Here is a 27479-nt window from a genome sequence, read left to right as displayed (position 1 = left end):
TTTATCGATTTGTCCTTATAAGTTTCTTTTTGATTTATTCTTACTATTCCTTACCCTTATTTAATCTCATGTCTTCTTTAGTTCTCTATAAATTAGGGGTAAGTGTTGCAAAGTCACTCATCTTTGAAGATAAAGTGTATTTAAGTTTTATAACCCACTACTGTTTCACTGAAGGAGGTTATCATGCAAAGCTGGTAGTAAGGAATTCCTGATTGTCATTTCCAGGAAAGGACCAATTTAGATAAATAACAGCATAATCCTGGTTCCCCCTCCCATCTCTTATGACATTGCTGTCATTCATGTCACTTATTCATATACTATCATCATCCACTACACTGTTACTATTATTACTTTAAACAATCTAAAAGTTATTTTTTAGATCAACTAAGAAATAAAAGGTCTTATTTTATCTTCATTTATTTATTCCTTTCTTATATAGGTATGTGTTTCTGACCTATCATATTCCTTATCCCTAAAGAACATCTTTTAACTTTTTTTGGGGAGCAGATCTGCTGGCGATGCTTCCCTCAGTTTTTGTTGGTCTGATAAAGTCTATTTCTCCTTTGTGTTTAAAAGAAAATTCTGCTGTATATAGAATTCTAGGTTGGTGACTTTTTCTTTCAACACTTCAAATATTTCACTCTCTTTTTTAAACAATTAATTAATTATATTTTTGCCTGTGTTGGGTCTTCATTGCTGCGTGCGGGCTTTCTCTAGTTGCGGTGAGCAGGCACTACTCTTTGTTGCAGTGCGCGGGCTTCTCATTGCAGTGGCTTCTCTTGTTGCAGAGCACAGCTCTAGGCGTGCAGGCTTCAGCGGTTGTAGCACGTGGGCTCAGTAGTTGTGGCTTACGGGCTCTAGAGTGCAGGCTCAGCAGTTGTGGCGCACGGATTTAGTTGCTCCACGGCAGGTGGGATCTTCCCGGACCAGGGCTTGAACCCATGTCCCCTGCATTGGCAGGCGGATTCTTAACCACTGTGCCACCAGGGAAGCCCGGCACTACAGTTCCTTATTTTCTTTCTTTTGGTTTTCCGGAATATGACTGTGACCCACTTGCATCTGTGTAGATGGGATTTCTAATTGCTGAATAGCTGAATAATTTGTAAACTTCCTTACAGTTTCTCAGACTCTCTGTATTTCTTGTAATTAATTAATTAATTCAATTTACAATTAAATGAAGAGGATGTATCAGTACTGCTTAGAGCTATTCCATATTTTCCCTCCTTCCCTTTGTCTCTTTCATTTCAGTGGAAAAAAAAAAATCATTATTCGCCATGCCCTCATCTTTATCTCTGTGGACTTGACTATTCCTGTGAGGTCTTTACTTGATGTAAGAGTAAGGAAAGGGAATGATTCTTCTTGCAAGAATTCATTCTTTCAGATAAGAAGAATGTCATGGATAATCCAGCAGGGCATAACAACTCTTTCCATTATCTTGTTATGAATTATGATTTTTGACACAAAAATATGCCTGATTAAGTACTGCTCAAGCTAAAATTTTTGGGTATGAGAATTTAAAATGTGATGAGTAATTAAAATAAAATGACTCAAGACTAAAACATTCTTTTACGGATAATTTTGTGTGGATAAATGGAACATGACTATACTTTGAAGATAATTTCAGACAATACGCAGGTGAGAAATGAACATAAAGAATAAAATGTGTTTTGACACTGGAAGATGTAATTGACAGTTACTGATTAAAATGGAGAAACCTGAAAGGTTAAAATTATAGAAAGACAATGTGCTTATATGTTACAACAAATCATTTTTTCTGAATAATCTAATGTTTACCATCAATATGAATTTTGTTATACCTAATCCAAATGCTTTTTTGCCCTTTCATATCAGTCTACCATACATTTTAACTGCTCTTATATTTGAAGCATATGATGAAGAATGCATAGTAGGTAAAGGTTATTTATGCTTTTCTCAGGTATGTTAACAAATAGTAACGTTAGAGGACTAAAGGGAAATGATTTTATAACAGCAGGGCCAAATAAGCAATTTAAGAGGTAGAACACAATTCTTGGTCTAATAGTGTTATTATTTAGAAATGACCAACAACTCCCTAATCCATACAGTTTGGCCTACATGCTCCTATCTACTAAGTTCTTATTAAATATTATTTAGGAAATTCGGGTACTTATTGCAGGTCTCTGGCTAATTTACAAGAGTAGTAAATGGTTATTTAGAAAATTAATGACTCCTCTGTAATATAATTGTCTAATAACATTTGGCTATTCACGCTTTGCTAGGAAGTGGAGTAAGACCACAGAGTATTTGGTAACAATAAGATCTGTCTACAAGCAGAAAGGATAATTAGGCCAGGCCTTTTTTGAATAACACTAAGGCATGTTATTGTCTCTGGCAGTGGCTTTCAAACTTTTTTGATCACAGCCCACAGTAACAACTACATTTTATGTCACCACCCAGTAAGAACACAGATACACAAACCCTAAAATAAAGTTTTCATGAAACAATACTAAATGTAGGATACACTTGATATTTTCTACCTTTTATTCTTTTAAATAAAAAGCCCTTAACAGAACCCATTAAATTTATTTCATGATCCACTAATGAGTAGTGACCCTTAGGTGCTCTATAAGAAAACCAGGGTTGCAGCTTCTGAAGTATTCATATGTGGTTGTTCTCTTTCTAGAGTGGAAAATTCTCTACTAGTGGGGCTGTATGGGTTGGAAGGTATAGTTTAACCAAGTAATTTTTCTTTAGACTTCAACATGCTTAATTAACATTTAAACTAGAAATTTTCATCCTTTAAAATTTGGGGCAGGTTTTCATAATAGTACTTCCTAAATCAATTAAATTAAGTGCCACTTCCCTGTTTAGAACATATATTTATGCATGAAATATAGCATATGTGTGAAATATTTTTAAAATATTTATGATTACTTATTATTAACATATTTCTCAAATTAAAAGCAATATATGATCAGTGTATAAACTAAAATGCAAAAAATAAAGAACAAAATCCCACAACCAAGAGGTATTCCTGGTAACGTTTCTATATGTCATTTTGTTTCTATATTTTTCCTATACATGGGTTCACTTAAAAACTCCACACCCACACCCACACAATTTGGATTATGCACACAGATGTGCCTCCTTCCCAAGTGTTATACCATAAACATCTGTTCATTTTATCAAAAATTATTCTAAAATATTTTGTAGGCTGGAAATTATTATAAGATATCACAACTTATTATTTCTCAATTGTTGGACATTTAGATTTTCCCAGTTTGCTATAGTCTTTTACCTTTGTTCATGCTTTTTTGCCATGAAAATATATGCGTTCATTTGATTTATGCATTTATCTTTTCTATAGATATTTTCTCCTTTGCGTTTATGCTTACAAATTCCTTCCTAATCCAGGGAAGAAGTAAATATATAATTGAGTGAGAATAAACCCAATGTTCCATTATTGTTTTGGAGTAGATTAAAAAGCAATCATGCTACGGAAATATTTTTCCATTTACTTATAAAAACAGCAATGTGTAGTGAATATTATTGAATGGGTTTTTAGCATCTAATAAGATATCCTACTAGGTACAAATGCCTAGTTTGTAGTAGAGGTTCAATAAATATATATTGTGAACAACAATCACTGATTAAAAAATATCTTCTATATCTAATTTTTGGTAGGTTTCAATTTGCTGTAAAATTTATCTTTTAAAAATAAAAAGGACTAAAAGTAGTAAATAGTTATAGAAATGTACCAAATAGGAAGTGAATCTCTTGAAATCTTGCTCTCCCAAGATAAATGTTAACAGTTTGATGAGTATTTTTCTAGATTTTTTTCTATGAAGTGAGAATTATTCATTTAACTGCACAAAAATATATCACATAGATCTTTACTGTTGTATTGTTATATTGAAAAAAAACCCCAGCAAATTATCCAGTTACTGTATCCACATACAAAACAATTCCAAAAGAAACTAAAACTAAGAAGAATAAAATTTTACCATTTGCAACAACATGGATGGACTTTGAGGGTATTATGCTTAGTGAAGTAAGTCAGACAGAGAAAGACAAATACTGTATGTTTTTACATATATGGAATCTAAAAATAAAACAAATAAATGAATACAACAAAATAGAAACAGACTCATAGATAGAGAACAAACTAGCGGTTACCAGAGGGAAGAGTGGTGGGGAGAGGGGCAAGATAGGGTATGGGAATTAAGAGTTAAAAACTACTAGGTATAAAATAAATAAGATACAAGAATATAATGCTCAACACAGGAAATGTAACCAATATTTTATAATGACTTTAAATGGAATATAATCTATAAAAATATTGACTCATTATGTTGTACACCTGAAATTAATATAACACTATAAGTCAACTATACTTCAATTAAAAAAAATTAGGACTAGCTAGATGAACAGACGTGGAAAGATTTACACAATATACATTATATGAAAAAAAAAAAGAGGGAGACACATCTTTAAAAAATTGATTTACTGTTATGATAATAAAGAAATTTTCCCCATTTTAAACCATCAGTGCATTCCCGAGGTAATCACCTACTTGATGGTCTTAAGTAAGTAATTCTTTCAAAATACAGATGAATTTAAATTGTTAGTATTTTAGACAGCATTTTTGATTGATAATTCACCAGTCAGCTAAGATTTTGCTTTTCGGTATAATGGCTTTGTATACTAGCCATAAAGTTATACTAGCTTTATGAAGTTATACTAGCTTCATAAAATGAAATAAGTAACTTCAACTTTTTTTCCCCCTGCATTCCGAAACATCTAATCTAGAACTAAAATTATGTGCATCTTGAAAGTCTCAAAGAGTTAACTGATAAAAAATAAAACCAGCTGGTCCTGGAATCTTTTATATACAGTTTAATATAGATATGAATTAAAATGTAAATAAGTAATTTGTTCAAATCAACTATATCCAGATTTATTTTAAGTTTCCTTGACTGACAGTGGTACATTAACGTATTTGACTATACAGTTGACCCTTGCATAACACAGGTTTGAACTGCGCAGTTCCACTCATATGCAGATTTTTCTCAATAGTAAATACTACAGTACTATACAATTCACACTTGGTTGAATTGGAGGATACGGAGGAATGAGGGCCAACTATAAGTTATAGGCAGATTTTTAACTGCACAGAGGGATGGTGCACCTAACCTCCCATGTTGGTTAAGGGTAAACTGTAACTGAGTCTGTAAATTTCTCCTTGAATTTTTCAGACAGTTTTTGTTTCATGGAATGTTTCTGTGTTGATGCAGTAGCATGATGACAGTATTAAATGTATACAATTAGCTTAAGAGGAAATGCACTCTGGTATATTATGTTATGCCATTATATAAAATGAAAATGGCTATATAATGAGTTCTTCCCTTTTTTTAGTTCATTTAAAAATGGAGGAGTAACAGTAACTCTGTTTACACGTACTTCTTCATGGTTAGGACTCTAGCACTCTCAAAGAAGCATATGAATATGTTAGGATTCCTTTTCCTCCTTAGAGAATTGAAATGTTCGCAGTTGTATTTATGGTGATTTGGATCGTATCTCAGTCAGCTAGCCATCTGTCAAGATCAGACATTCTTTGCTTAGTCTTATTTCCCTTTTGTCTTGATTGATTGCATTTCCCTTTATTCAAATGTAAAACAAGATTTTTCTTTATAATCATATATCAAAACATATGATTACATAATATTATATAAATTTGTATAATATTCCAGTTTCTAGTCCACATATGAAAAAACTAGGATTAATCTAGGAGTAGATTGGATTCCTAATTTTTACTTCTTCTAAGATGAGTTCTGTTAACTAATTTACTATTTCATACTTTGATCAAGATAACTGAAGTAAATGCTCCCAATCTCTGTTACTTCAACTGAAAAATAAGGATAATTATGTGGTTCCATACAATAGGGATATATGAAGAATTTAATGTTAATATATTTGTCATGAGGACCTTTTGTAATCTACTGATGTAAGTATACAGAAAGACAAAGTATAATATAAAAAGTGAAGATTTTATAAAGAATGTGAAAACATGATAATTTTTGTCATCCAGTTTACTTTGTTAATATATTGATTAAAGGTGCTATTATGCATTATCAAGTCTTACCTGAACCATTTTTCGGATATCCATTTGCATCTACAGTTGTATACATGATATAAGGTCCAGGCTGATTCACTCCAAAGGGCTGCAATAAAAAAGAAATAGTTAAGCCTTGGAAAGTAAGTGCATCATTTGAAGTTTCTGGCAAATCTATTACAAAAAGTAAACACTCCTCCATAAAATTCTTACATAGATGGCAGTTACTTAGAGAACATGTTCATAAATAACCAGTGTTATCTATTAAAAAAACCCTGTATTAGTAGAAAATTCTTAACACTTTAAATGATTTGATAGTTGTATTTATATAGTTCATTAATTTTTTTTTATAGTTCATTAATTTTATTAGATATTTCTAAGATCTAATCATGTCTCTTCTTTATTACATAAGGATGAGTATTTTAGGCAAAATTTTCTTTACTACTTTTGGTCCCACCTGGAATAGTTTTATTATGACATTTCTGTTGAACATAGCATTGCTTTTCCCTTCTGGAACAAACTGGGCATAGTTTACATTTTCTCAATAAATAAAATTTCTCAAAAATAAATAAAATCCATCCATAATAATCATAATAGAATAAAAAATATTGCTGAGTAGTTCCAAAACATTTTTATCTCCTGCACTAGACTTAGAGAATACATTATTTTCCACTCAAGGAAACATCACTGGCAGAGCCTAGATACAATGGTGAGGTTTATCTCCAACTTGTGTATTGTTCCCTATTTCTGGAACATTCCTCACACCTTGATACAATGATTTATTCTCTTTAGAAATCAAAGTTAATTAAATGGGGTACAAAGAAACCAATGTCTGCAATGGGTATCCTAAGAAGAGATAAGAAAATGATCAAGAAATGCTTTGAACACTTCGCAGAATTAAAAATTCTACTGTGCTTCCCAATAAAGTAGGGAAAAGTTAATAAAGAAGTTTAGATAGTTTAATTATGCACTACAAATGATTTTCCTTCAAGATGACAGGCAAGAAATTATTAATTTCATTGATGCTCCAATTGCCTGATTGATATTTTAAGAACTTTAGAAGTCCATTTGCTTCAATGACCATGAGAAAACAGGTTGCTACAAGAATGGAATTACTCATAAGACATTACTAATTGAATAAGTTTCATAATAGACTATCATACAAAAAATAAAAACAAACTTGTTAATGAAGTATTTTTATGTAGAAAGAATATTATGCTTTGTACAACATACTACTTCCATGAAAGAACTACCAAAATTCTATATCTATATTGCTGTTTGTAGATAGACAAAAGAAAGCATTTTTCTTTAGATATGCATGTTTTTAAAAAAATTAAAGTTGAAAAAGTGAAGTATATTGTGTTAGTTTCAGGAGCACAGCATAGTAATTCAGTTATTTTTTTTTCCATATATTCCTTTAAAGGTTATTAAAAACAAGATAGTGAATAAAATTCCCTGCTTCTTCTCTCCTCTGGTAACCTTAAGTTTGTTTTCTACGTCTATGAATCTGTTTCTGTTTTGTATATAGATTCATTTGTATTATTTTTTAGATTCCACATAGAAATGATATCTTGTCTTTCTGTCTGACTTACTTCACTAAGTATAATATTCTCTAGGACCATCCATGTTACCGTAAATGGCAATATTTCGCTCTTTCTTATCGCTGAGTAATATTCCATTGTATGTATATACACCACATCTTCTTAAGCCAATTGTCTGTTGATTGGGTTATTTATTGTACATGTTTTGGCTATTGTAAATTGTGCTGCTATGAACATTGGGGTGCATGTATCTTTTTGAATTAAAGTTTTCATTTTTTCCAGATATATAACCAGGAGTGGAATTGCTGGATCATATGGTAGTTCTATTTTTAGTTTTTTAAGGACTCTCCATATTGTTTTCCACAGTGTCTGCACCAATTTACATTCTCACCAACAGTGTAGGAGGGTTCCCTTTTCTCCACACCCTGTCCAGCATATACTATTTGTAGACTTTTTGAGGATGGTCATTTTGACTGGTGTGAGGTGATACCTCATTGTAGTTTTGATTTGTATTTCTCTAATAATTAGTGATGTTGAGCATCTTTTCACATGCCTGTTGGCCATCTGTAGGTCTTCTTTGGAGAAATGTCTACTTAGGTCTTCTGCCCATTTTTTAATTGGGTTGTTTTTTTGCTATTGAGCTGTATGAGCTGTTTGTATATTTTGGAAATTAAGCCCTGGTCGGTCACATCATTTGCAAATATTTTCTCCCATTATATAGGTTGTCTTTTTATTTTGTTGATGGTTTCCTTTGCTGTACAAAAGCTTTTAAGTTTGATTAGTTTCCATTTATTTTTCCTTTTATTTCTCTTGCTTTGAGAGACTGATCTAAGAAAATGTTGCTATGATTTATATCAAAGAATGTTTTGCCTATGTTCTCTTCTAGGAGTTTTATGGTGTCATGTCTTATATTTAAGTCTTTAAGCCATTTTGAGTTTATTTTTGTGTATGGTTTGAGGAGTGTTGTAACTGATTTGTATGCAGCTGTTCAGCTTTCTCAACACCCCTTGTTGAAGAGACTGTCTTTTCTCTACTGTATATATATATATATATATATATATATATATATATTTCACGTTGCTTCTGAAGTCCCCAGTTGTTTAATTTTTATATAGAATCTAGGTCTCTTAGATCCATAAAATCTATAGGCAAGAAGGCTATAGGGAATTACCATAAATTAGCTGGGCTAATGGAATAAATAAAAGGAAAGTTTTCATCTAATTATCTGGACAACATAGACAGTGTTAAGCTAACTGTCTAATCTTATGGCTCTAACACTTGCTAATTAGCATAACTGCTTGAATTATCTCCCTTAATAAATTTAATTTTTAGTGAAATTGATCCTAAAACACTCCTTTTGGAGGATAAAATAGAGTTGGTGTGGAAGTCTAAACAAATTTTATACTTTTCATTTTTTTATTCAGTTATCCTATTTTATGAGCAACTGGAATTTCTAAGTCTTTCTGTGAATTTAGTCTCTTCTGATGTCATGATCAAATATCATCAAAATGCAGTGTCCCAGCTAGAGAAGTGAGGATTGTGTTCAGGCACTGAATATTGGTAGAGCTTTAAGTGAAGAATTCACTGTGCATATATAGCATTTACCAGGTCTCAATGAACTCTCTTTAGTATTACCCTGATCTCAGTGAATATGCTGAGAATTTTAGATTCCTAGAAACAATCATAATAATAGCCAAAGTTTATTGAACATCTATAATATGCCAGATACAGTAGTAATAACTTTATATGCATTGGCTCAACAGTCTTTTATATCCATTTTCGAGATGAGAAAAATGAGGGCTTTGCACAGGGCCCCATGTCTAGTAAGTAGCAGTCAGGAATCAAACGTAGGTAGTCTGGCTGCAGGGTCCACACTCTTAAACATCGTGCTGTACTGATAGGCACTGATAATAAAACTGGAACCAAGCACTTTTTGAAATGAATATATGGCATTTTCACAAAAACATGAAGCTCTATTTATAATTCTTCAGGATGCTGGCAGTTCATCCTGTGTAGGATTTAAAAGCCCTTTCAAACAACAACTTTATAATTTGGTCTTATCCCACAAATTGAACACTATTCTCACTGCCCCCCAAAACACACCTTTCCTGTATTTTTGGGATTCTTTGACCTTCAAAGTAGGCTATGCTCTCTTGGTTCCCTTGCATATGAATAATTACTGCAGGTGATAGGACAACCTGGGTGGCTTTTAAGCTACATATGAATAAGTTTTGAATGGGATGCTCTCTCAAAGGGATTTTTCTTATAGAATCCAAGGCAACTGGATTGTAGCCCAAGGCAATCCCTGCAGGGGTTGGTTCGAATTTCCCATGCTTGCTGATCCTGCATATACATCTCACAGAAAACTGTGCGATGCTAAATTTTAGCTCCTTCGGCTTCTGTGACTTAAAGTAGTTTTCCATGCTGGTACTTCTTCCTGGGGTAGTGTGTAAGTTCAGTAAAGAGCCCTGTTGGAAGAATTTGTGTTGGGCCGTTACATTCCTTGCTTCAGATGGGATGGAGGCCTCCCACAGCACACGCACTCCCTGAAGCCGATGGACTGGTGGGAGCTGCAGGAAGCAAAAAAAAAGCCCACCCAGTTTCTGGGGGTGGGGTGGGAGCCTGGATTCAGTTATTAATCAGGAGTTCTTGAGACAGGATGGACCGTAGCCCATTGTTGTCCCCAGGAAAGAGTCTTTAAGAACTGCTCACTTTGGACTGTTCTTTAGAGATACTCAACACAGGTCTTAATTGATATGAAACCTCTCTGTGATTCCTCCTCTGTCCGGTTGTCACTCTGAGATGACAGGACCTGAACATTCTCAAATTTATTAGCACAAACCCACAGCACGCTGTAGAATGAGAGAGAGAGAGACAGAGAGAGAGAGAGGCAAAGAAGAAGAGGAAGAAGAAGAAGAGGAAGAGGAGGAGGAAGGGGGGAGGGGGCGGGGGAGGAGGAGGAGGAGGAAGGGGAAGAGGAAGAAGAAAAGGGGGGGAGGGGAGAGAGAGAGAGGTGTTAATCAGGAGCACACCCATCACACACAGACAGGATGCACTGGAGGCAGCAGGCTTGCGGCTGTCAGTGATTGGTCAGGTTCTTGCAGTCCAGGAATATTCTGGTTTTCTTTCTTCCTCTCTTCACCTGTGTCTGATAAGTTTAGAAGCTGAGGAGGGAGGCAAAGGCTATTGTACTAGCTTTTGGTCCCTCCAACTTCCATTGTATATTCTTGCCTCCTCTGTAGTAGATTAACTGACCATAGGTGGGTGGGTTCATTTCTGGACTCTCTATTCCATTCCATTAATCTGTGTGTCTGTTTTTGTGCCAATACCAGGCTGTTTTGATTATTTTAGGTTTGTAGTATGGTCTGAAGTCTGGGGGGGTTATACCTCCAGCTTTATTGTCCTTTCTCAAGATGCTTTGGCAATTCTGGGTCTTTTGTACTTCCATATAAATTTTAGGATTATTTGTCCTAGTTCTGTGAAAAATGTCATGGGTATTTTGATAGGGATCACATTAAATCTGCAGATTGCTTTGGATAGTATGGCTGTTTTAACAATATTAATTCTTCCAGTCCAAGAGCATGGGATATCTTTCCATTTGTTTGAATCATCTTCAGTTTCTTTATCAGTGTTCTATAGTTTTCAGCATATAGGTTTTTCACCACCTTGGTTAAGTTTATTCCTAAATATTTTATTTTTTTGATGTAATTTTAAATGGGATTTTTTTTTTTTACTTTCTCTTTCTGATATTTCATTATTAGTATAAAGAAATGCAACAGATTTCTATATATTAATCCTGTATCCTGCTAACTTGCTGAATTCATTCATTAGTTCTAACAGTTTTTCTGTGGAGACACTAGGGTTCTCTACATAGAGTATAATGTCCTCTCAAATAGTGACAGTTTTACCTCTTCCCTTCCGATGTGGATAGCTTTTATTTCTTTTTCTTGTCTGATTGCTATGGCTTGGACTTCCAATACTATGTTGAATAGAAGTGGTGAGAGTGGGCATCCATGTCTTGTTCCTGAATTTAGTGGGAAGGCTTTTAAGTTTTCACCACTGAGTATTATGTTGGCTCTGGGTTTGTGATAAATGGCTTTTATTATGTTGAAATACGTCCCCTTCCACTTTGGTGAGAGTTTTTATCATGAATGGATTTTCAATTTTGTCAATGCTTTTTCTGCCTCTATTGAGATGATCATATATGTGTTTTCTGTCTTTCCTTTTATTAATGTGGTGGACCACATTGATTGATTTGTGTATGTTGAATCATCCTTGTGACCCTGGAATGAATCCAACTTGATAATGGTGTATGATCCTTTTTCTGTATTGTTGGATTTGGTTTGCTAATATTTTGTTGACGATTTTTGCATGTATATTCATTAAGGATACTGGCCTGTAATTTTCTTTTTTGTAATACCTTTGTCTGGTTTAGGTATCAGGGTGATGGTGACCTCATAGAATGAATTTCAGAGTGTTCCTTTCTCTTCAATTTTTTGGAATAGTTTGAGGAGGATAGGTGTAAGTTCTTTGTATACTTGATAGAATTCCCCAGTGAAGCTGTCTGGTCCTGGACTTTTGTTTGTTGGGAGTTTTTTCTTTTAATTACAGAATCTATTCCACTTCCAGTGATTGGTCTGTTCAAATTATCTGTTTCTTCTTGACTCATTTTGGCAGGCTGTATGTTTCTGGAAACTTGTCCATTTTTTGGAAGGTTATTCAACTTGTTGGCATATAACTGTTCATAGTATTCTTCTATGATTTTTAATATTTCTGTGCCCCAGTCTGTCTCTGCATAGCTAGACTGAGTCTCTTCCCAGATTTCATGCCAAGCTGTGATGTGGAGTGAGTGGGGCTGGGGTGTTTGCCCCTTTCAGTTGTAAAGGGCAGCAAGGTGGCAGCCACCAGTGCAAGGCTCTCTCCGCCCTGATAGTTGGCAAGCCAGCACATGTGCACTCCTTGTGAGTAGAGTCTAGGCTTCTCCAGCCCTTTTGTCCATCTCAGCAGACTTCCCAGCAGGCAAGGGGGTTTGTCTCCTCCGTGCAGGACCCCAGGACTGGAATGCCGAGATTGTGGCTCAACTAGCTTGCTCCTCAGGGCAAGGGTCAGCCTGTGTGGACCTTCTCTTCCTTACAGATCCCTCCCAGGGGTGCAGGTCCCAACCCAATGCCTTTTTTTCCCCATCCTACCCGGTTACACGGAGATCTTTCTTGCAGCTTTGGTTTTCTAGGAGTTCTTCTGCTAGTTTCCAGTTAGTTTTCTGTGAGAATTGTTCCACAGGTAGATGTAATTTTGATGTGTTTGTGGGGACAGGTGAGCTCCAAGTTCTACTCTGCCATCTTGATTCCTGCATATATATGCAGTTTTAAAGCAAATCACAGTTAACTTCATAGTTTAACTTCTATTCAACTATCTTCTTCACGCAATTATTCCTTTTTTCTTTTATAAGTTTTATCATATACATAAATGTTCAAATATATCTGGTTATGCCTATTTTAAGTTTTTATGTAAATGGAATCATACTGTATGTATCCTTCTGTGACTGTTTAAAAAATACATTAATTTGAGACTCATCCATGATTAAGGATGAGTAGCTGTAGTTCACTTTCACGGCTATAAAGTATTCCACTGCATGATTATAGCATAAATATTTTTCATTCTTTTGTTGATCAACGCTTGTTCCCATTTTTTTTTTTTTTGCCATGATAAACACGGCATTCTTACGTATGTCACCTGATGTACAAGTGCAAACATTTATCAGGGGTTATGTACCCAGAGGCAGAACTGTAAAGTCATATGATATATGCATCTTCAACTGTACCAGGTAGTACCTATTCTTTTTCTTACTGAGGTGGTATTACCAGTTTACACTCCCACCAGCTGTAAGTTGCTTCACATGCTTAGCAACAAACATTGCTAATGTGGTATACACTTCTTAACATAAATTATTTCATCTCTCCTAGGTTTGTTTCTTTGGAATAGGGTATGCCTTTTAATACTTTAAACCTGTCTCATTGCAGTGAGGCTTGGAGATAATACTTATGAGGTTATATTTATCACAGTGTTATAACCTCAAATTTATTTTATAACCCATAGTCTAGTCTATGTACTGGAAGATTGGTATCTTGGGCTATAAGTATTGCTTTTTGTGAACCTTCCCAATTATATTCTTGAATATTTTTTTCTAATTCACATTTGGAAAATTTCATATTACTATTCATAGTATCTTATTTTACAGATTTATATAGGCTTTTCCCTTTTGTCCTATAGTCAATTAAAAAAATCAGGTAAGCAAGTCTCTGTTATGAGTCCTAAAGCTGAAATTAACTTCTCACCATGCACCAGTTACTCTGATATTGAAAGACAAGGTCCAGAAATCCAGACTTGATTCCTCTACAAAGTGTTCTCAAAATGTGGTGCAAAGACCCCTGGAGTCCAAAAATCCCATTGGTAAAAGGGTTGGTAATTAGCAGTGGCACTAAACTATGTTTACTCAGACTTGGGTATTAGCCAACATTCTCTTGAAAATGACAAATTGAATGTCACTTTTCCAACAATAATTGATAGTATTTGTTGCTACTGATAAAATTTGAGCTTATAAATGAAACTGGAGTTCTGGAAGACTTGTATCCACCACCATGAGCCTGACACATTAAAACCTACAAACTTTACTTATGGGATCAGTAGTGATATTAACAAATGTGATTTTTAAATAGTATGTAATGAAACGTGTTAAAATTGGGAAGATATGCATACCTCAGTAAACCAATATTTTCCAAATGGCCAATGCATGATGTTACAAAACCATGCATACATGAAAGATCATTCGAAGTACAAGACAGACCAAGGGATTTTGAAGTAATACGAGTAGGGGAGAATCACTTCTAGATCTAGTAAGGACCAAAAAAAATCTCCTTCATAAAAGAAATAAGAACACTGTCAAAAATTGTTAAAATAAATTTTTTTTTGCAAGAATCAAGGAGTATCTAAGAAAAACGACTGAATCTCAATAAAACAGTGTTTATTGTTTTTTAATCTGCCCTATTCCCATAACCCCTCCCCAGCTCTGAAGTAGTCCTGAAGACCAATAGCTTTGCTACTAAGGTAGCTTTGAAAATGAACAGCTTAGCAGCAAAGGGAGGGGTGGATCTCCCTAATGTCCCATCCTCAGAGAATTATCACTATTTGACCTGTCTGGCAGTTCCCTGAAAAGCTCCATTCTCAATATTTGTCTTTATTTGGCCAGACTGAGAGCTTGCTCAGTGTGAACAGCTCTATCAAACTGGAAGTTTATTAAAAACAATCATTAGCAATTGTTTTTATTGATGCTGCCTGAGACAGCGATATCAGTTTGGGCTAATGAGCGGTTGACCAAATCTTAAAAGGAAAAATGTGAATGAGATGTTCAAAGGGGACTTTGAAAAGCTCTCACATACTCCTGGGAATCTAGAAGTCCACACATATGTGTAACCTGTTTTCAGACAAAAGAACTGAGAAGGCCTTAATCTCTCAATCTTTTATTTAAGAAAAACTGTGTCCACTCATAGCTGACAATTAAAACTTACTGAACAAGGACTTCATGGGTATATACAATAAAGAATAAAGACTTCGCAGTAATAATCCAGGAAAGTCACTGGACAAACAGCAGCAATAACAACAAACTTAAGGGGGTGATTTTCAGGGTGAACACATTATTTATAATGTCCAGTTTTCAACAACAAAATATTATGACACACACAAACAGGAAAGTATGTTTCATACAAAGGGAAAAAAAAAGCTGTCAATAGAAATTTCCCCCAAGGAAGCATAGATGTTTGACTTACTAAGTAGAGACTTTAAATCAGCTATTATAAATATGTTCAAAGAAAGTAAAGGAAATCATGTAAAGAATTTAAGGATATTATGAGAACAGTATCTCACCAAAATGGAATATCAATAAAGAGATATAAGTCATACACACAAAAAATCCCACACTAATTCTAGTGTACAATAACTGAAATAAAAAATTCACTAGAGAGGCTCAATAGTAGATTTAAATTAGCAGAAGAAGGAATCAATAAAATTGAAGATATGTCAATTCAGATTATCCAGTGTGAGGAACAGAAAGTAAAATGAGAAACATAAAGAAAATGAACAGAGCCTCAGAGACCTGTGGGGCACCATCAAGAATATCAACAATAAGAGTCCCAGAGGAGAGGAGGGGAGGAGAGGCAGAAAGAATATGTGATGCAAAAATGTCTGAAACTGCCCAAATTTAATTAAATACATGAAACTGCACATCTAAAAGCTCAATGAACGCCAAGCAGGATAAACTTGAAGAGATCCACACCAAGGTACATCATAGTCAAACTGTTGAAAGCCAAAGAGAGAATTTTAAATGCAACGAGATAAGCAACTTGTTATGTACAAGGGATCCTGAATAAGATTAAAGCTGATTTCTCATCAGAAACCCAGGAGTCCAGAAGACAGTAAGATGAATATTTAAAGTGTTGAAAGGAAAAGATAGTCAACCAAGAAGTCTAAAATGTAGCAAAATTATCCTTGAAGAATGAAGGGAAAATTAACACATTGTGAGATAAAAACTGAGAAAATTTGTCATTAACACACCTAACTAATAGGAAATACTAAGGGAGTTCTTCTGGCTGAACTGAAAGTACACTAGACCGGAACTCAAATCCACAGAAATAAGTAAAAAGTATCAGTAAAGGTAACTATAGGTAAATTTACTAGATGCTATAAATGTATTTTTGTTTGTAGCTCTTTTCTCCTATCTGATTTAAAACACTACTGCATAAAGTAATAATGAAAAAACCATGTTGTTGGGCTCACAATGCATGAAGATGTAATATGTATGAAAATACAAGCACAAAGGAGGGGGGAGTAAACTGAGGCATATTGGAGCAAAGTCTGTTTATGCTATTGAAATTAAGTTGGTATTAATATGAAGTAGATTGTTTTCTAAGTTACAATGGAAACTGTAATTCTGAGAGGAAACACTAAAAAAATAACTTCAAATATAGAGTACAAAAAACAAGGGAATTAAAATCAAATTCTAGAAAATATGTAACACAAAAGAGAGCAGTAATGGTGGAACAGAGGAAGAAGAAAGACATAAGACATATAAGGAACAAAATAGCAAAATGGCAGAGATAAATCTACCTTATTAGTAATTATATTAAATGTAAATGGATTAAACACTGCTATCAAAAGGCAGAGATTAGCAGAATAGATAGAAGAACATGATCCAAGTATATGCTATCTATAAAAGACACACTTTAAATTCAAAAACAACAAATAGGTTGAAAGTAAGAGCATGGAAAAGATATACCATGGAAATAGTAAGCAAATGAGAGCTGGAGTAGCCATACTAATATCAGACACAAACAGACTTTAAGATAAAAATGTTAGTAGAGATAAAAAAGGACAGATTCATCAATCCATCAAGAAGACATAACAATTATAAACATAAACACACCTAATAACAGAGGTCCCAAATACATAAGGAATTGATGGGTGAAACAGGTAATTCAACAATAATGGTTGTTGGATACTATTATAATTATTAATAATACAGCAGTGTCATTAATGGATAGATCAATGAAGCATAAGATCAACAATGAAAAAGAAGACTTGAACAGCACTAGAAATCAACTAGATCTAGTAGACATGTATAGAACACTGTACCCAACTTTAGCAGAATACATCTTCTCAAGCACACATGAAACATTCTCTAAGGGGAACCATATACGAGACCATAAGACAAGTCCCAATAAATGTAAAAGTATTGAAATTGTACAAAGTATGTTTTCTGATTACAATGGAATTAAATTAGAAACCAACAACAGAAAGAAATTTGAGAAATTCACAAATGTGTGGAAATTAAACAACAGGCTTCTAAATAACCAATGGGTAATGTGATGGAGTTGGAAATGTTCACTGATATAGTTTCAAATTCCACATTATAACTAACCTTTAAGTAACTGCCACTGCTGAGTTTTGGTATACTATCAGTTATCTGAACAGGATATGAAACATTCTCTTTTTCTACTATACAGCTGTGTAAGGTTAAATTTTTTTTTTTAATATTTCAACCAAAACAATAATACACAATGCAAAAAGAGATATGAGAATCTTGTTTTTTTTTTTTTTTAATGACAGGTACTAAGGAGATTTGAAAAAAATACAAAGGAATGTTACTCTTCACTAATTTTGTATTTTGGAAAATAGTTATTTTTCCATAAAAACAACTATTTATTTTAGGTCAACATGTAATGGGCCTATTGTTTTAAAATGATTTAATAAAAACATTTAAAGTTGTTTCAGTTTTAATTTCAAATAAAGTAATACTGATAAACAAAACTCACTTAAGTAAAACTATTTGGAGTCTTCAGAACAAGAAGTTTGAGAATTGCTACTCTGTATCATGTACATAATGAGTAATTCAATCCTTACTCTGCCTTTCCCAATGGAAATGATATGACTGATACATGTGCCTATGTGTTTTGGTTTCTTAACCCTTATGTCATAGCATTAAACATGTTTCAGGATTTTTTTTTCCCCTTAAATAGTGCCATTTACCTCCATATGAATGTTTAGTACAAAATGTAGTGAACAGGGTTATACCTTCAGCAAGTGCAAAAACTTGGATAACTTTTACTTTGTGTCTCTTCTAATACAGTAGAGATGGTAGGAGTATTGCTGTATCTTTTAATATCTTTTACATACCTAGGTTATATTAGTGGTGGTCCAAAGAATTTCAATTTTTATAAATTTATTATTTGGGAAGTGATTGTATCATTATGGAATTTTCAATTTAAAAGGATTAGGGATTTCTGAAACAATTAATTCCTCTAGTTTAAGTATTTATACACATACCTTGAATTCCTTTATGAAAACCTGAAAAGTTAATATGCCGGGAATGCAAACTATGGGAATATCAATCAGCAATAATGACAACACATCTGTGAAAATTTCACGTAACTTCTTACTTCTCTGAAATACTTTACTTAATTCTTATAGATCGAATGTTTGTGCCTCCCCAAAATTAATATGTTGAAGCTCCAATCCCTAATGTGATGATATCTGGAAGGTAGTTAGGGTTAGAGTCATGAGGGCAGGGTCCTCATGATGGCACTAGTGTCCTGATAAGAAGAGACACCAGAGAACTTGCTCTCTCTCTCTGTCTCCCCCTGCACACAAAGCTAGGAAAGGCCATGTGAGCACACAGTGAGAAGAAGCAAGCCAGGAAGAGGGCCTTCAACAGAACCTGACCATACTAGCACCCTGATCTCGTGATCTTGGACTTCCAGCTTCCAGAACTGTGAAAAAATAAATTTCGATTGTATTTTGTAAAGGCAGCTTGAGGTGATTAAAACAAAAATTTAAAGGCCTGCGAGTTATTCCAAATATTTCATGTCATGAGAATATTTTAGGTATTAGCTTTCCAAATTTTGAAACTAAGAATATAGTTTTTAGAGTCAGAGAATCTGGGTTCAAATTTTTCCTCTTCCACTTATTTTCTGTATAACCTTGGGCAAATTATTTAACTTTCAGTTCCCTCAACTAAAATTAGGGATAATCATAGTACCTATCTCATAGGATTGAAGTAAAGATTGAGTAAATATGTGTAAAACAATTAGAACAGTGCCTGGCACACAGTAAGTGCTCAATATGTATGCACTATTATCTTTTTACTTTGGCCAAATAAATTAATGTCTTTTTTGGTAGTGATATCTCATTTTCAATTATGTTGAACTACCGAGTGAATAAAATTATTTTGAGCAAAACCAGAAACATTTATCAAGTTAACATTCATTTTCTTTAGTGTACTGTAGGATCCTAAAACTACAGGAATAATTTATTTGCAAGAATGTATGTTTGGATGAAATGCCACTTCTGAGTATATATAATTGCTGTGTAAGAAGACAAGGTTGTTAGCTTACAGTAACCCCTTTTCTAAAAGTCCAGTGTTGTGGTTTTCAGACTTTAGCATATATCAGAATCTCCTGGAGGGATTATTAAATTATAGATTCACTGGCTGCATCCCAAGGTGTTCCTATTTGGTAGGTCTTGGTGGGGCCTAGGAGTGTGCATTTCTTACAAGTTCCCAGGAGATGTGCTGATGCTGGTGGTTTGGGGACCCCTCTTTAAGAGCCATTGATCTATTGGGACTACACTTTGTATACATTATAAAAATTGGCAGTTTATGAGAGTATTAAGTGTAACCTACACCTTTGTATACTGATTGGATTTTGACTGAATACAAGACAATAAAACCATTAATATGGTTGAGTGCATAAAAAACAATGTTTGAAACACTTCTTATTCTTTTCAGCTGCTTTTAGTGGTGCAGAAAATTGTTTCTCTAGTAGCAGTGCTCCTTTCTCAACCAGTACAAAGGCAAAGAAGTTAAATGAGGGCCCACAGAATTGAAATTTCACAGAATTGAAAGCCAGTTAGAGAAAGATTTGTATTCGGATCATTAAGAAGCTTTCCGAATTGTGTGATATAATCTGCAATGTTTACATTTATTTTAATTTATTTAGCTGTAAAAGGTATGATCTTAAAGTACTTATTGTGTAGCTGTTTACTCATGACCCATACTATTATGACATCAGCATACTCATTTTTCATGCATAACTATAAAATAAAACAGCACGACCTTTTCCTCTTAAAGGCAAACTTTAGGCTATCTATTAGCTAGGTATAGTGAAGTGCAGAATCTTGCTGGAATGTCTGTGGGAGCAGAATTGCCTTGACAAGCAAAGAGGCACATGGAATACAGCAGAAAACATAGATATTTTAGCATTAAGTAACCTTTATTAAAATGTAGAAGCAAATTTTAATTTGCACGTGACAAATTCAGAGAGAGAGAATAACCATGGAGAGGAATAGTCTTACTTTCAACAATAAATACAGAGTATTTCAAATAAAAGATTCCTGTATTTTATGCAGTGTCACAAAAGATAGTTTAAAAATGATTTGGAGGGAACATCTCAGAAAAGGAAAATATCTGATTAAATGGATAATTAGGATGCTGGCTTAAAAAAGTTTAGGTGTACTGGTCAGAACACACAGCAAATCAGAGAAAGATGAGAGTAATTTACTTTCTATTGTAGTTGTTATTCTAGCCCAGGAGTTAGCAAACTTTTTCTTTAAAAAGCCAGATAGTAAATATTGTAGGCTTTGTGAGCCATAAGGTCTTGTGTTGCAACTACTTAACTCTGATGTTGTAGCATGAAAGCAGCCATAGACAGTATATAAATAAATGAGTGCGGTTATGTTCCACTAACATTTCATTCACAAAAACAGGCAGCAAGCTGGATTTGGTCCACTGGGTGGAATTTCTCACCCTGTTCCATCCAACAGGAGAAGTAATAACGCAGAAATTACAAACTTTTAAGAAGTAGTTTGCCTGGTATAGACTTATCACTCTAACAGGAGGTTACATGCCAGTCCTATGTTTTAATGTTTATAAATGTTTTCCATATACATGGGGTAAGGAAAAGGTACTTAATATACACGGTCATACTTTTAATGATATACAAAATAAGCAATCACTTTTAACTTCCTGCATTGAGCGAGTAATTATGGAGTTCTTAAAAATTCCATGAGACAGTTTCTTCCATTATACAGTGAGACATATAAGTTCCTGAGTTGAACAGATAAAGGTTTGTAAATGGTGGGAGCAGGCTATGAGTCAGGGTGTCTAGGAATGGACCTGGTGCTGCTTTTGCACATCCTTAGTTTCATGTGAATTTTCCAGACACACTTTTGAGGATGCAACCTATGGCAAGTGGTATGATAATCTTTGTTGTCTAAGTGCAAAGAGTTCTTGCTTAATGAAAAGAATGCATACCAGGGTTTCTATAAAATGAACTGTTTTCTCAAAATTTTTTTTATAAAAGCAGAAACATATTTTCATGGAAAATATTTAGTAAATTGACTTAATAAATTTTGGTAAGAAAGGATTAGGAATAAGCTATTCCTATGGAACGCTGAGCACTGTACCCCATCATCTAGCAAGTTCACTTTCTTTGTGAAAATCTTAGTACAAATCTCCCACAGATCATCCTACCTTTCCTTTAAAATGTCACGTCTGATATTTGAAAGAATTCAGGAAGTTAAATTAAAAAACATTACTGATCTCTCAACTTTTCCATACTATAAGTAAAAAAGAACTGTTTGGTTCCTTTTTTCTTATTCTGGGATGTGTCATACTGATGTAATGTAGTTTAGGTGTTGTATTACATAGCTTTTTTAAAACTAACTGTCCTCTATATGCATGTTGACTTATATAAAATTAGGGTTGACATGTATTTTAAATATCCCATCTTCACAGCCTAAGGCAGAGCCTAGCACACAAACAATGTGTAATAAATATACAATAGTCAATCTGAAATTAAGTTCCTAAATTTTTCAGAAACAATATTCTACAACCTGGATACAGTAGTAACTTCCACATATTGGGAAAAGGGAAGATAAGAAAGGGGAAGTGGGGGGTGGGGGTAGGGCTGGCGGGGAGCCTTTATTTTCTTTTACTGCTGGCTACAATTTAAAAATAAAGGTAAAATGTTCTTTAAAAAAAATTAGGGTTGGAATTCCTCTATTTTATTCAGAAAGCATCTTTTTCAGTAGCCTGGAGAAATCTTGGTGGTTTCTATGTCTGTCTCAAGTATCTGATTTGTTTTAAGGACTTGGGCTCCTACAATGAACACCAAATATATTCTACATCACTGGCTCTGGAAGGTAAAACAAAACTGGAAGAACTTATAAGACATATTATGTTAATATGTCTTACATGATATTATACATATTATATATAAAATCAGTGTCAGGTTTAATTAAGCAATATAAATTTATGATTCTAAAATATTAGAAAAATAGCTGACTTATAGTGTGGACTTTATTTTTCTCAAAGGTAATCATGTTTTTCATAAACACCCACTGATATTTTTCCTTATCTTCATTAGTGTTAGCTGCATTGCTCAATTTAGTTCAATGTTGAAATTTTTATATTGTTTCTTATTCATTTCTTCAAGACGTTAAATTCAATATATTATTTTCTTTAATTTTGGTTATTTTCCTGTTAAAACTGTAAGATAATTTTCCTTTGTAAGGTCTGTAAAAAGACATATCTCTGGGAACATTAATAAGGGATGTTTTCCCTTTATATCAGGGCTTTGCAGAGTGCATTTCTCTTGTGAATAAGTTGTAATTTATTTTGCAAGTGTTCACACTTAACAGTGAATATGTGATTTTGGTAAGAGATGGTATGGTAAATTTATCAATGATGGACCATTAAAAAAACCCCCAAATTTTAGGGAAAGCTCATTTATTAATACCTCAAATATTTATCATATTATGTGTAAGGCACTATGTTAGGGAGTAAGGACAGAATAATAATAAACAAGCACAGCCTTTCCTCTTCAAGGACTTAATACAGATAACTCACCAACTACATAACAGAAGTGGTAAGTAGTAGGACTAACTAAGCATAGAGTGCTAAGAAACAACAGAACATTTGTCTAGTCCTATGTCAAAGGGGAGCCAGGGAATGATTCTCACAGGAAATATCATCTAAGAGCTCACCTGAAGATCACAGGAAAGACTCTGGAGAAGATGAGAAGAAGAGGCTTCAGGGTAGAGGAATAATATGCAAGTGAGAGAGCACACAGAACAAGTAGTGCAGTGTGGGTGACAGAGAGCTGGGAGAGGGTGTGAGGAGGAACAGCGAGGGATAAGGCTGAAGAGATAAACAGAGGCTTTAACTCAATAAACTAAATTAGAACCATTTCTCAAGGGCAAAGGGCAGCCACTGAAGGTTTGTATTTTAGAAAGATCACCCTGGTTGCTTTTTGAAGGATGGCTCAGATGACTCCAGTCAGGCCAAAAATGATGATAGCTCAACTAAAGTAACAGGATAGAGAGAAGGAACAGTTAAAGGGAGAGAGTAATAATCTAGTAGATTTGAGGGGTGAGGGAAAGGAAGAGGTAACTGAGATAGGGAACATGAGAAGAGGAGTGGGTTTTTGTGGGGACACACTAGATTTCAGTTTTAGAGGTCCCTGTAAGACACTCAGATAGAAAGGTCTGAAGCTCAGGAGAGACAGCTGGTAAATAGATTTGGGAGTAATCAGTATTACAAATAGAAAACAAAAAAAAGCCAGGAGAGAGACTGAAATACTTCAAGAGTACACACAGAGTGAGAAGAGAACTTAGGATTGGAACCCTGAGACACAGCAACGTTTAAAGGATGGCCAGAGGAAAAATCCATAAAGGAACCTGGGAGAATGGCCAGAGAAGTAAAAGGGGATCGAGGAAAGGAGAGCGTAAAGGAAGCCAAGGAAAGGGAGTGTTCCTAAAATTGGCCAGCAGAATCAAGGGCAGTTTTCAGTGGCGTGACGCCAAAGGCTTGATTACAACAGCGGGTTAAGGATATGGAAGTAAACTGGAGAGATCCTACTGTACACAACTCAAGAAGTTTGGCTGGAAGAGCAAACAGGGATTAGGCAGTGGCCAGAGGGGACGTGGGGTTTTGGAAGGTACTTGTATATGCATTTATATATAGGAGAGATTTGTGCATTCTTAAATGTTGAAGAGAAGGCACCGACAGGGAAGTGGAGTTGAATACACAGGCCAGATAGAATAAGCAATGGAATGAGGTCCCTGAGAGGTAGGTAGGACCCACAGCATAATTGGTGCACTAATTTTTAGTCAAGGGAAAAAGGAAAAGAGATGGGTGTGGATGAACGGATTACATTTTAGTGCTACAGAAGGCAACTGACAAACTGTTAAACACAAGGTCCTGTGCTAGGTTCTATAATACACTGGCAAGCAAAACTGACACTATCTCTGCCCTCATGGAGGTATTTAAAAGGAATGTGCACAGACTCTTTTTGTATATAGAGTATTAAAGGACTACTTCTAAACTCTTCTGCTATTCAAATGGAAAAGTACTCATCTGCTTGCTTCTAAACTCATAATTTATAAAGTGGGAAAAGGCACCAGGCTTTGGTAAAAAGAATTACCAAGTGACAGGGAAAGAAGCTATAATCTCCACTAACACAGAGGAAGGCCAAAATATGCCTTATGCTGAGGATAAAAAAGTCAAAAAATTAGCTGAGTATTTAAAGAAAAAATTAGGAAATAGGAATATATTCTTCTGATTCACAGATGTTTATGGTAGCTTTCACTGAAAATATTGATATCCTCCATATTCAGATTTCATAAATTCTATGATATGTATTAAAAAAGATTTAATACATATTAGATAAGAAAATAAGACAAGAAAAAATCAAGAAGTCAAGTAGACCTCTAGTCCTATTCTGAAGGCAGACAGACACCAACATTTCTCAAATATTTGGAACTCATTATCCTTACTAATAAAGGGATGTTATAGAGGCAGGGAAGAAACATTAACCTTGACAAATAAAAGCAGATACACTTTTTGAATATTTATTGTATATTAGGCCTCCACTGTGATTTACCTATATTAATTCCTCTAATCTTAATAAAAAACTTAGGTGGGAGTGTGGTAAGCAGAAAAATCATGCCCTAAAGAGGTTCGCATCCTAATTCCCAGAACCTGCTAAGTGTATTTCCTTATGTTGCAAATGGACTTTGCAGATGTGATTAAGGATCTTTTTTTCTCTTAAAAATATGGAACACTTCATGAATTTACATGTCATCCTTGCACAGGGGCCATGCTAATCTTCTCTGTATCGTTCCAATTTTAGTATATGTGCTGCTGAAGCAAGCATCCATGATTAAGGATCTTGAGATGGGGAGATTATCTTGGATTATCTGGGTGTGTGGGCTCAATGTAATCACAAGGGTCCTTATAAGTGAAAGAGGAAGGCGAGATGGGTTAGGGTCAGTGACCGGAAGATGCTACACTGTTGGGTTTGGAGATGGAGGAAGGGGCCATGAGCCAAGGAATGTAGGTGGCTTTAAGACGTGAAAGGCAAGGGAATGGATTCTCCCCAAAGCCTCCAGAAGGAATGGAGCCCTGCTGACACCTCGATTTCAGCTCATGAAGCACATTCAGTGTTCTGACCTCAAATGTATAAGAATAAATCTCTGTTGTTTTAAGCCACTAATTTTATGGTACTTTGTTAGCAGCAATATGAAACTAATATAAGCGGGTACTATGACTTTCCCCATTATATTGATGTGGAGAAAGAGACTTAACAAGGGTTAAATAATTTCCCCAAAGTTACTGCAGATAGTTGAAGAAATTCCCATTTTACATTCTTATTTTCTCTTTGAGGTAGGAGGCAAGGTGAATTTCTAAGAACTGGAAGTTGGGATTGGCTGTAAGGGAAAATTGGGAAGAACATAAAATAGTTCTTATGAAGAATAAGAATTTCCAGCCTCACATGTAAAGTCCTTACCTCACAGTGAGGTATTTACAGAATATAAGATATGATGAATTTGCCTTACAATAATCTAAGAGGGGCCATAAGGGGGACAAGTAGTAGGTGGGGGCATAGGTGAAATAAGACTGGGTATATGAGGATAGTGTTAAAAGCTGGATGGTAGTATGGGCACAAGGAGTTTTATTATACTAGTGTATATTTTTATATGTATTTAAAAATTTTCCAAAAAAAGTTAAAAAAAGAATTCATGGTAAAGAGCAATAAATGTCACAGAGGAAAATATCTTGAAAAAGTCATGAAGTAAGAAAACAAAAACAACTTTTAAAATAAAGCTACACTGACAGAGAACCTGTCAGTGATGCCTGAGGAAGAGTGGGATAGGGAAGGAGGGTCAAGGAAGGTGGGAAGGAGGGATAGCCAAGGGGCACAAAAAAACTTTTGGATATGATATATTCATTATTTTGACATTAATTATCTATCTATCTATCATCTATATATCTCCATTAAGAAGGTATAGTGTATATATACATATATACTATATATGTCATAACATCAAATTGAAATATTAAATATGTGCAGCTTATTGCATGTCAATTATACTGCAATAAAGTTGTAAGAAATTAACAAACAAAATAAAGCAATACTGATAAAAATGCAAGGAGAGCTTCTTTCTGGCCCGACACGTAGAGTTTGGAAGTCATCACTGCTGTACTCACAACAAAAAAAGCTGAAGAAACTGAAAATTAACTCTGCTTTGATCCATCAGAGAACTAAGGTCACAGAGCAAACTACTACCCTGAAAACTGGAGAGGTGGATACAGAGAATCACAGCTTACTGGGAGCAGAAGCCCAGAACCAGAAGACTGAAACTAGAGCCAGTACTGGCAGGAACGATTAAACTGTGATTGTGACATTACCGGAGAATCAGTGTGAACTAGTTTGAGAGTTCAAAACTCTGGGGGAGAAAGCGAGGCAGTCTTAGGGGAGCCACACTTTTGCAAGTTTTACCTCCAGGAGTTCCATCAAATTCTCAAGAGGAAGATTGGGGGAAAAACCCTCATGCTTCTAGCACAGAGAGGAAAGTAACCAGTTAAAAATATGCCCAGAGCTCTCTGTTCTCCACAACAGCTTGCCCTTAAGGAAAACTATTTTACTAGAGCTTAAGTAACTTGGGATTTACCAAAACCTAATCAACCTGGGGGAAAGGAAATACCTAACTTCAGCCCCCTCTAGACTCCCTGTTTAACCTATAGAGGAGGGCAAGCTGAGAAGCACTTGTTCAAGTCACAGCCCAGGGACACAGGCTCACTAAAAAACTGAGACACAGGATGACAGGATGCTTCTCCTACCATAGTCTTATACCTCACCACCACATCAACTGGGCTCCTGTCTAATAATGAGATTACAGCTAAAAGAACTGCAAACTTCAGACCCATTTAAGAGGAAGTCTGTAGGGTGACACAAAGA

General features: G+C 34.8%; 1 protein-coding gene and 1 non-coding gene across 4 annotated transcripts in view; both read right to left on the bottom strand.

Annotated features, from left to right (window-relative positions):
• ITFG1 (integrin alpha FG-GAP repeat containing 1) overlaps positions 1-27479 on the bottom strand; it is a 258894-nt gene that overhangs the window by 31578 nt on the left and 199837 nt on the right. For all 3 annotated transcript variants that reach the window (XM_068529142.1, XM_068529143.1, XM_068529144.1), the window contains exon 14: positions 6122-6200. In XM_068529142.1, the coding sequence (XP_068385243.1) occupies positions 6122-6200 (79 nt within the window). The remainder of the gene's footprint in view (positions 1-6121; positions 6201-27479) is intronic.
• Positions 25288-25390, bottom strand: LOC137754001 (U6 spliceosomal RNA). The gene has a single exon (XR_011071680.1). It is a non-coding gene; the product is annotated as a U6 spliceosomal RNA (small nuclear RNA).

Source organism: Eschrichtius robustus, chromosome 19, assembly GCF_028021215.1.
Source record: "Eschrichtius robustus isolate mEscRob2 chromosome 19, mEscRob2.pri, whole genome shotgun sequence".
Lineage (NCBI taxonomy): Eukaryota > Metazoa > Chordata > Mammalia > Artiodactyla > Eschrichtiidae > Eschrichtius > Eschrichtius robustus.
This window is presented reverse-complemented; position numbering and strand designations above follow the sequence as displayed.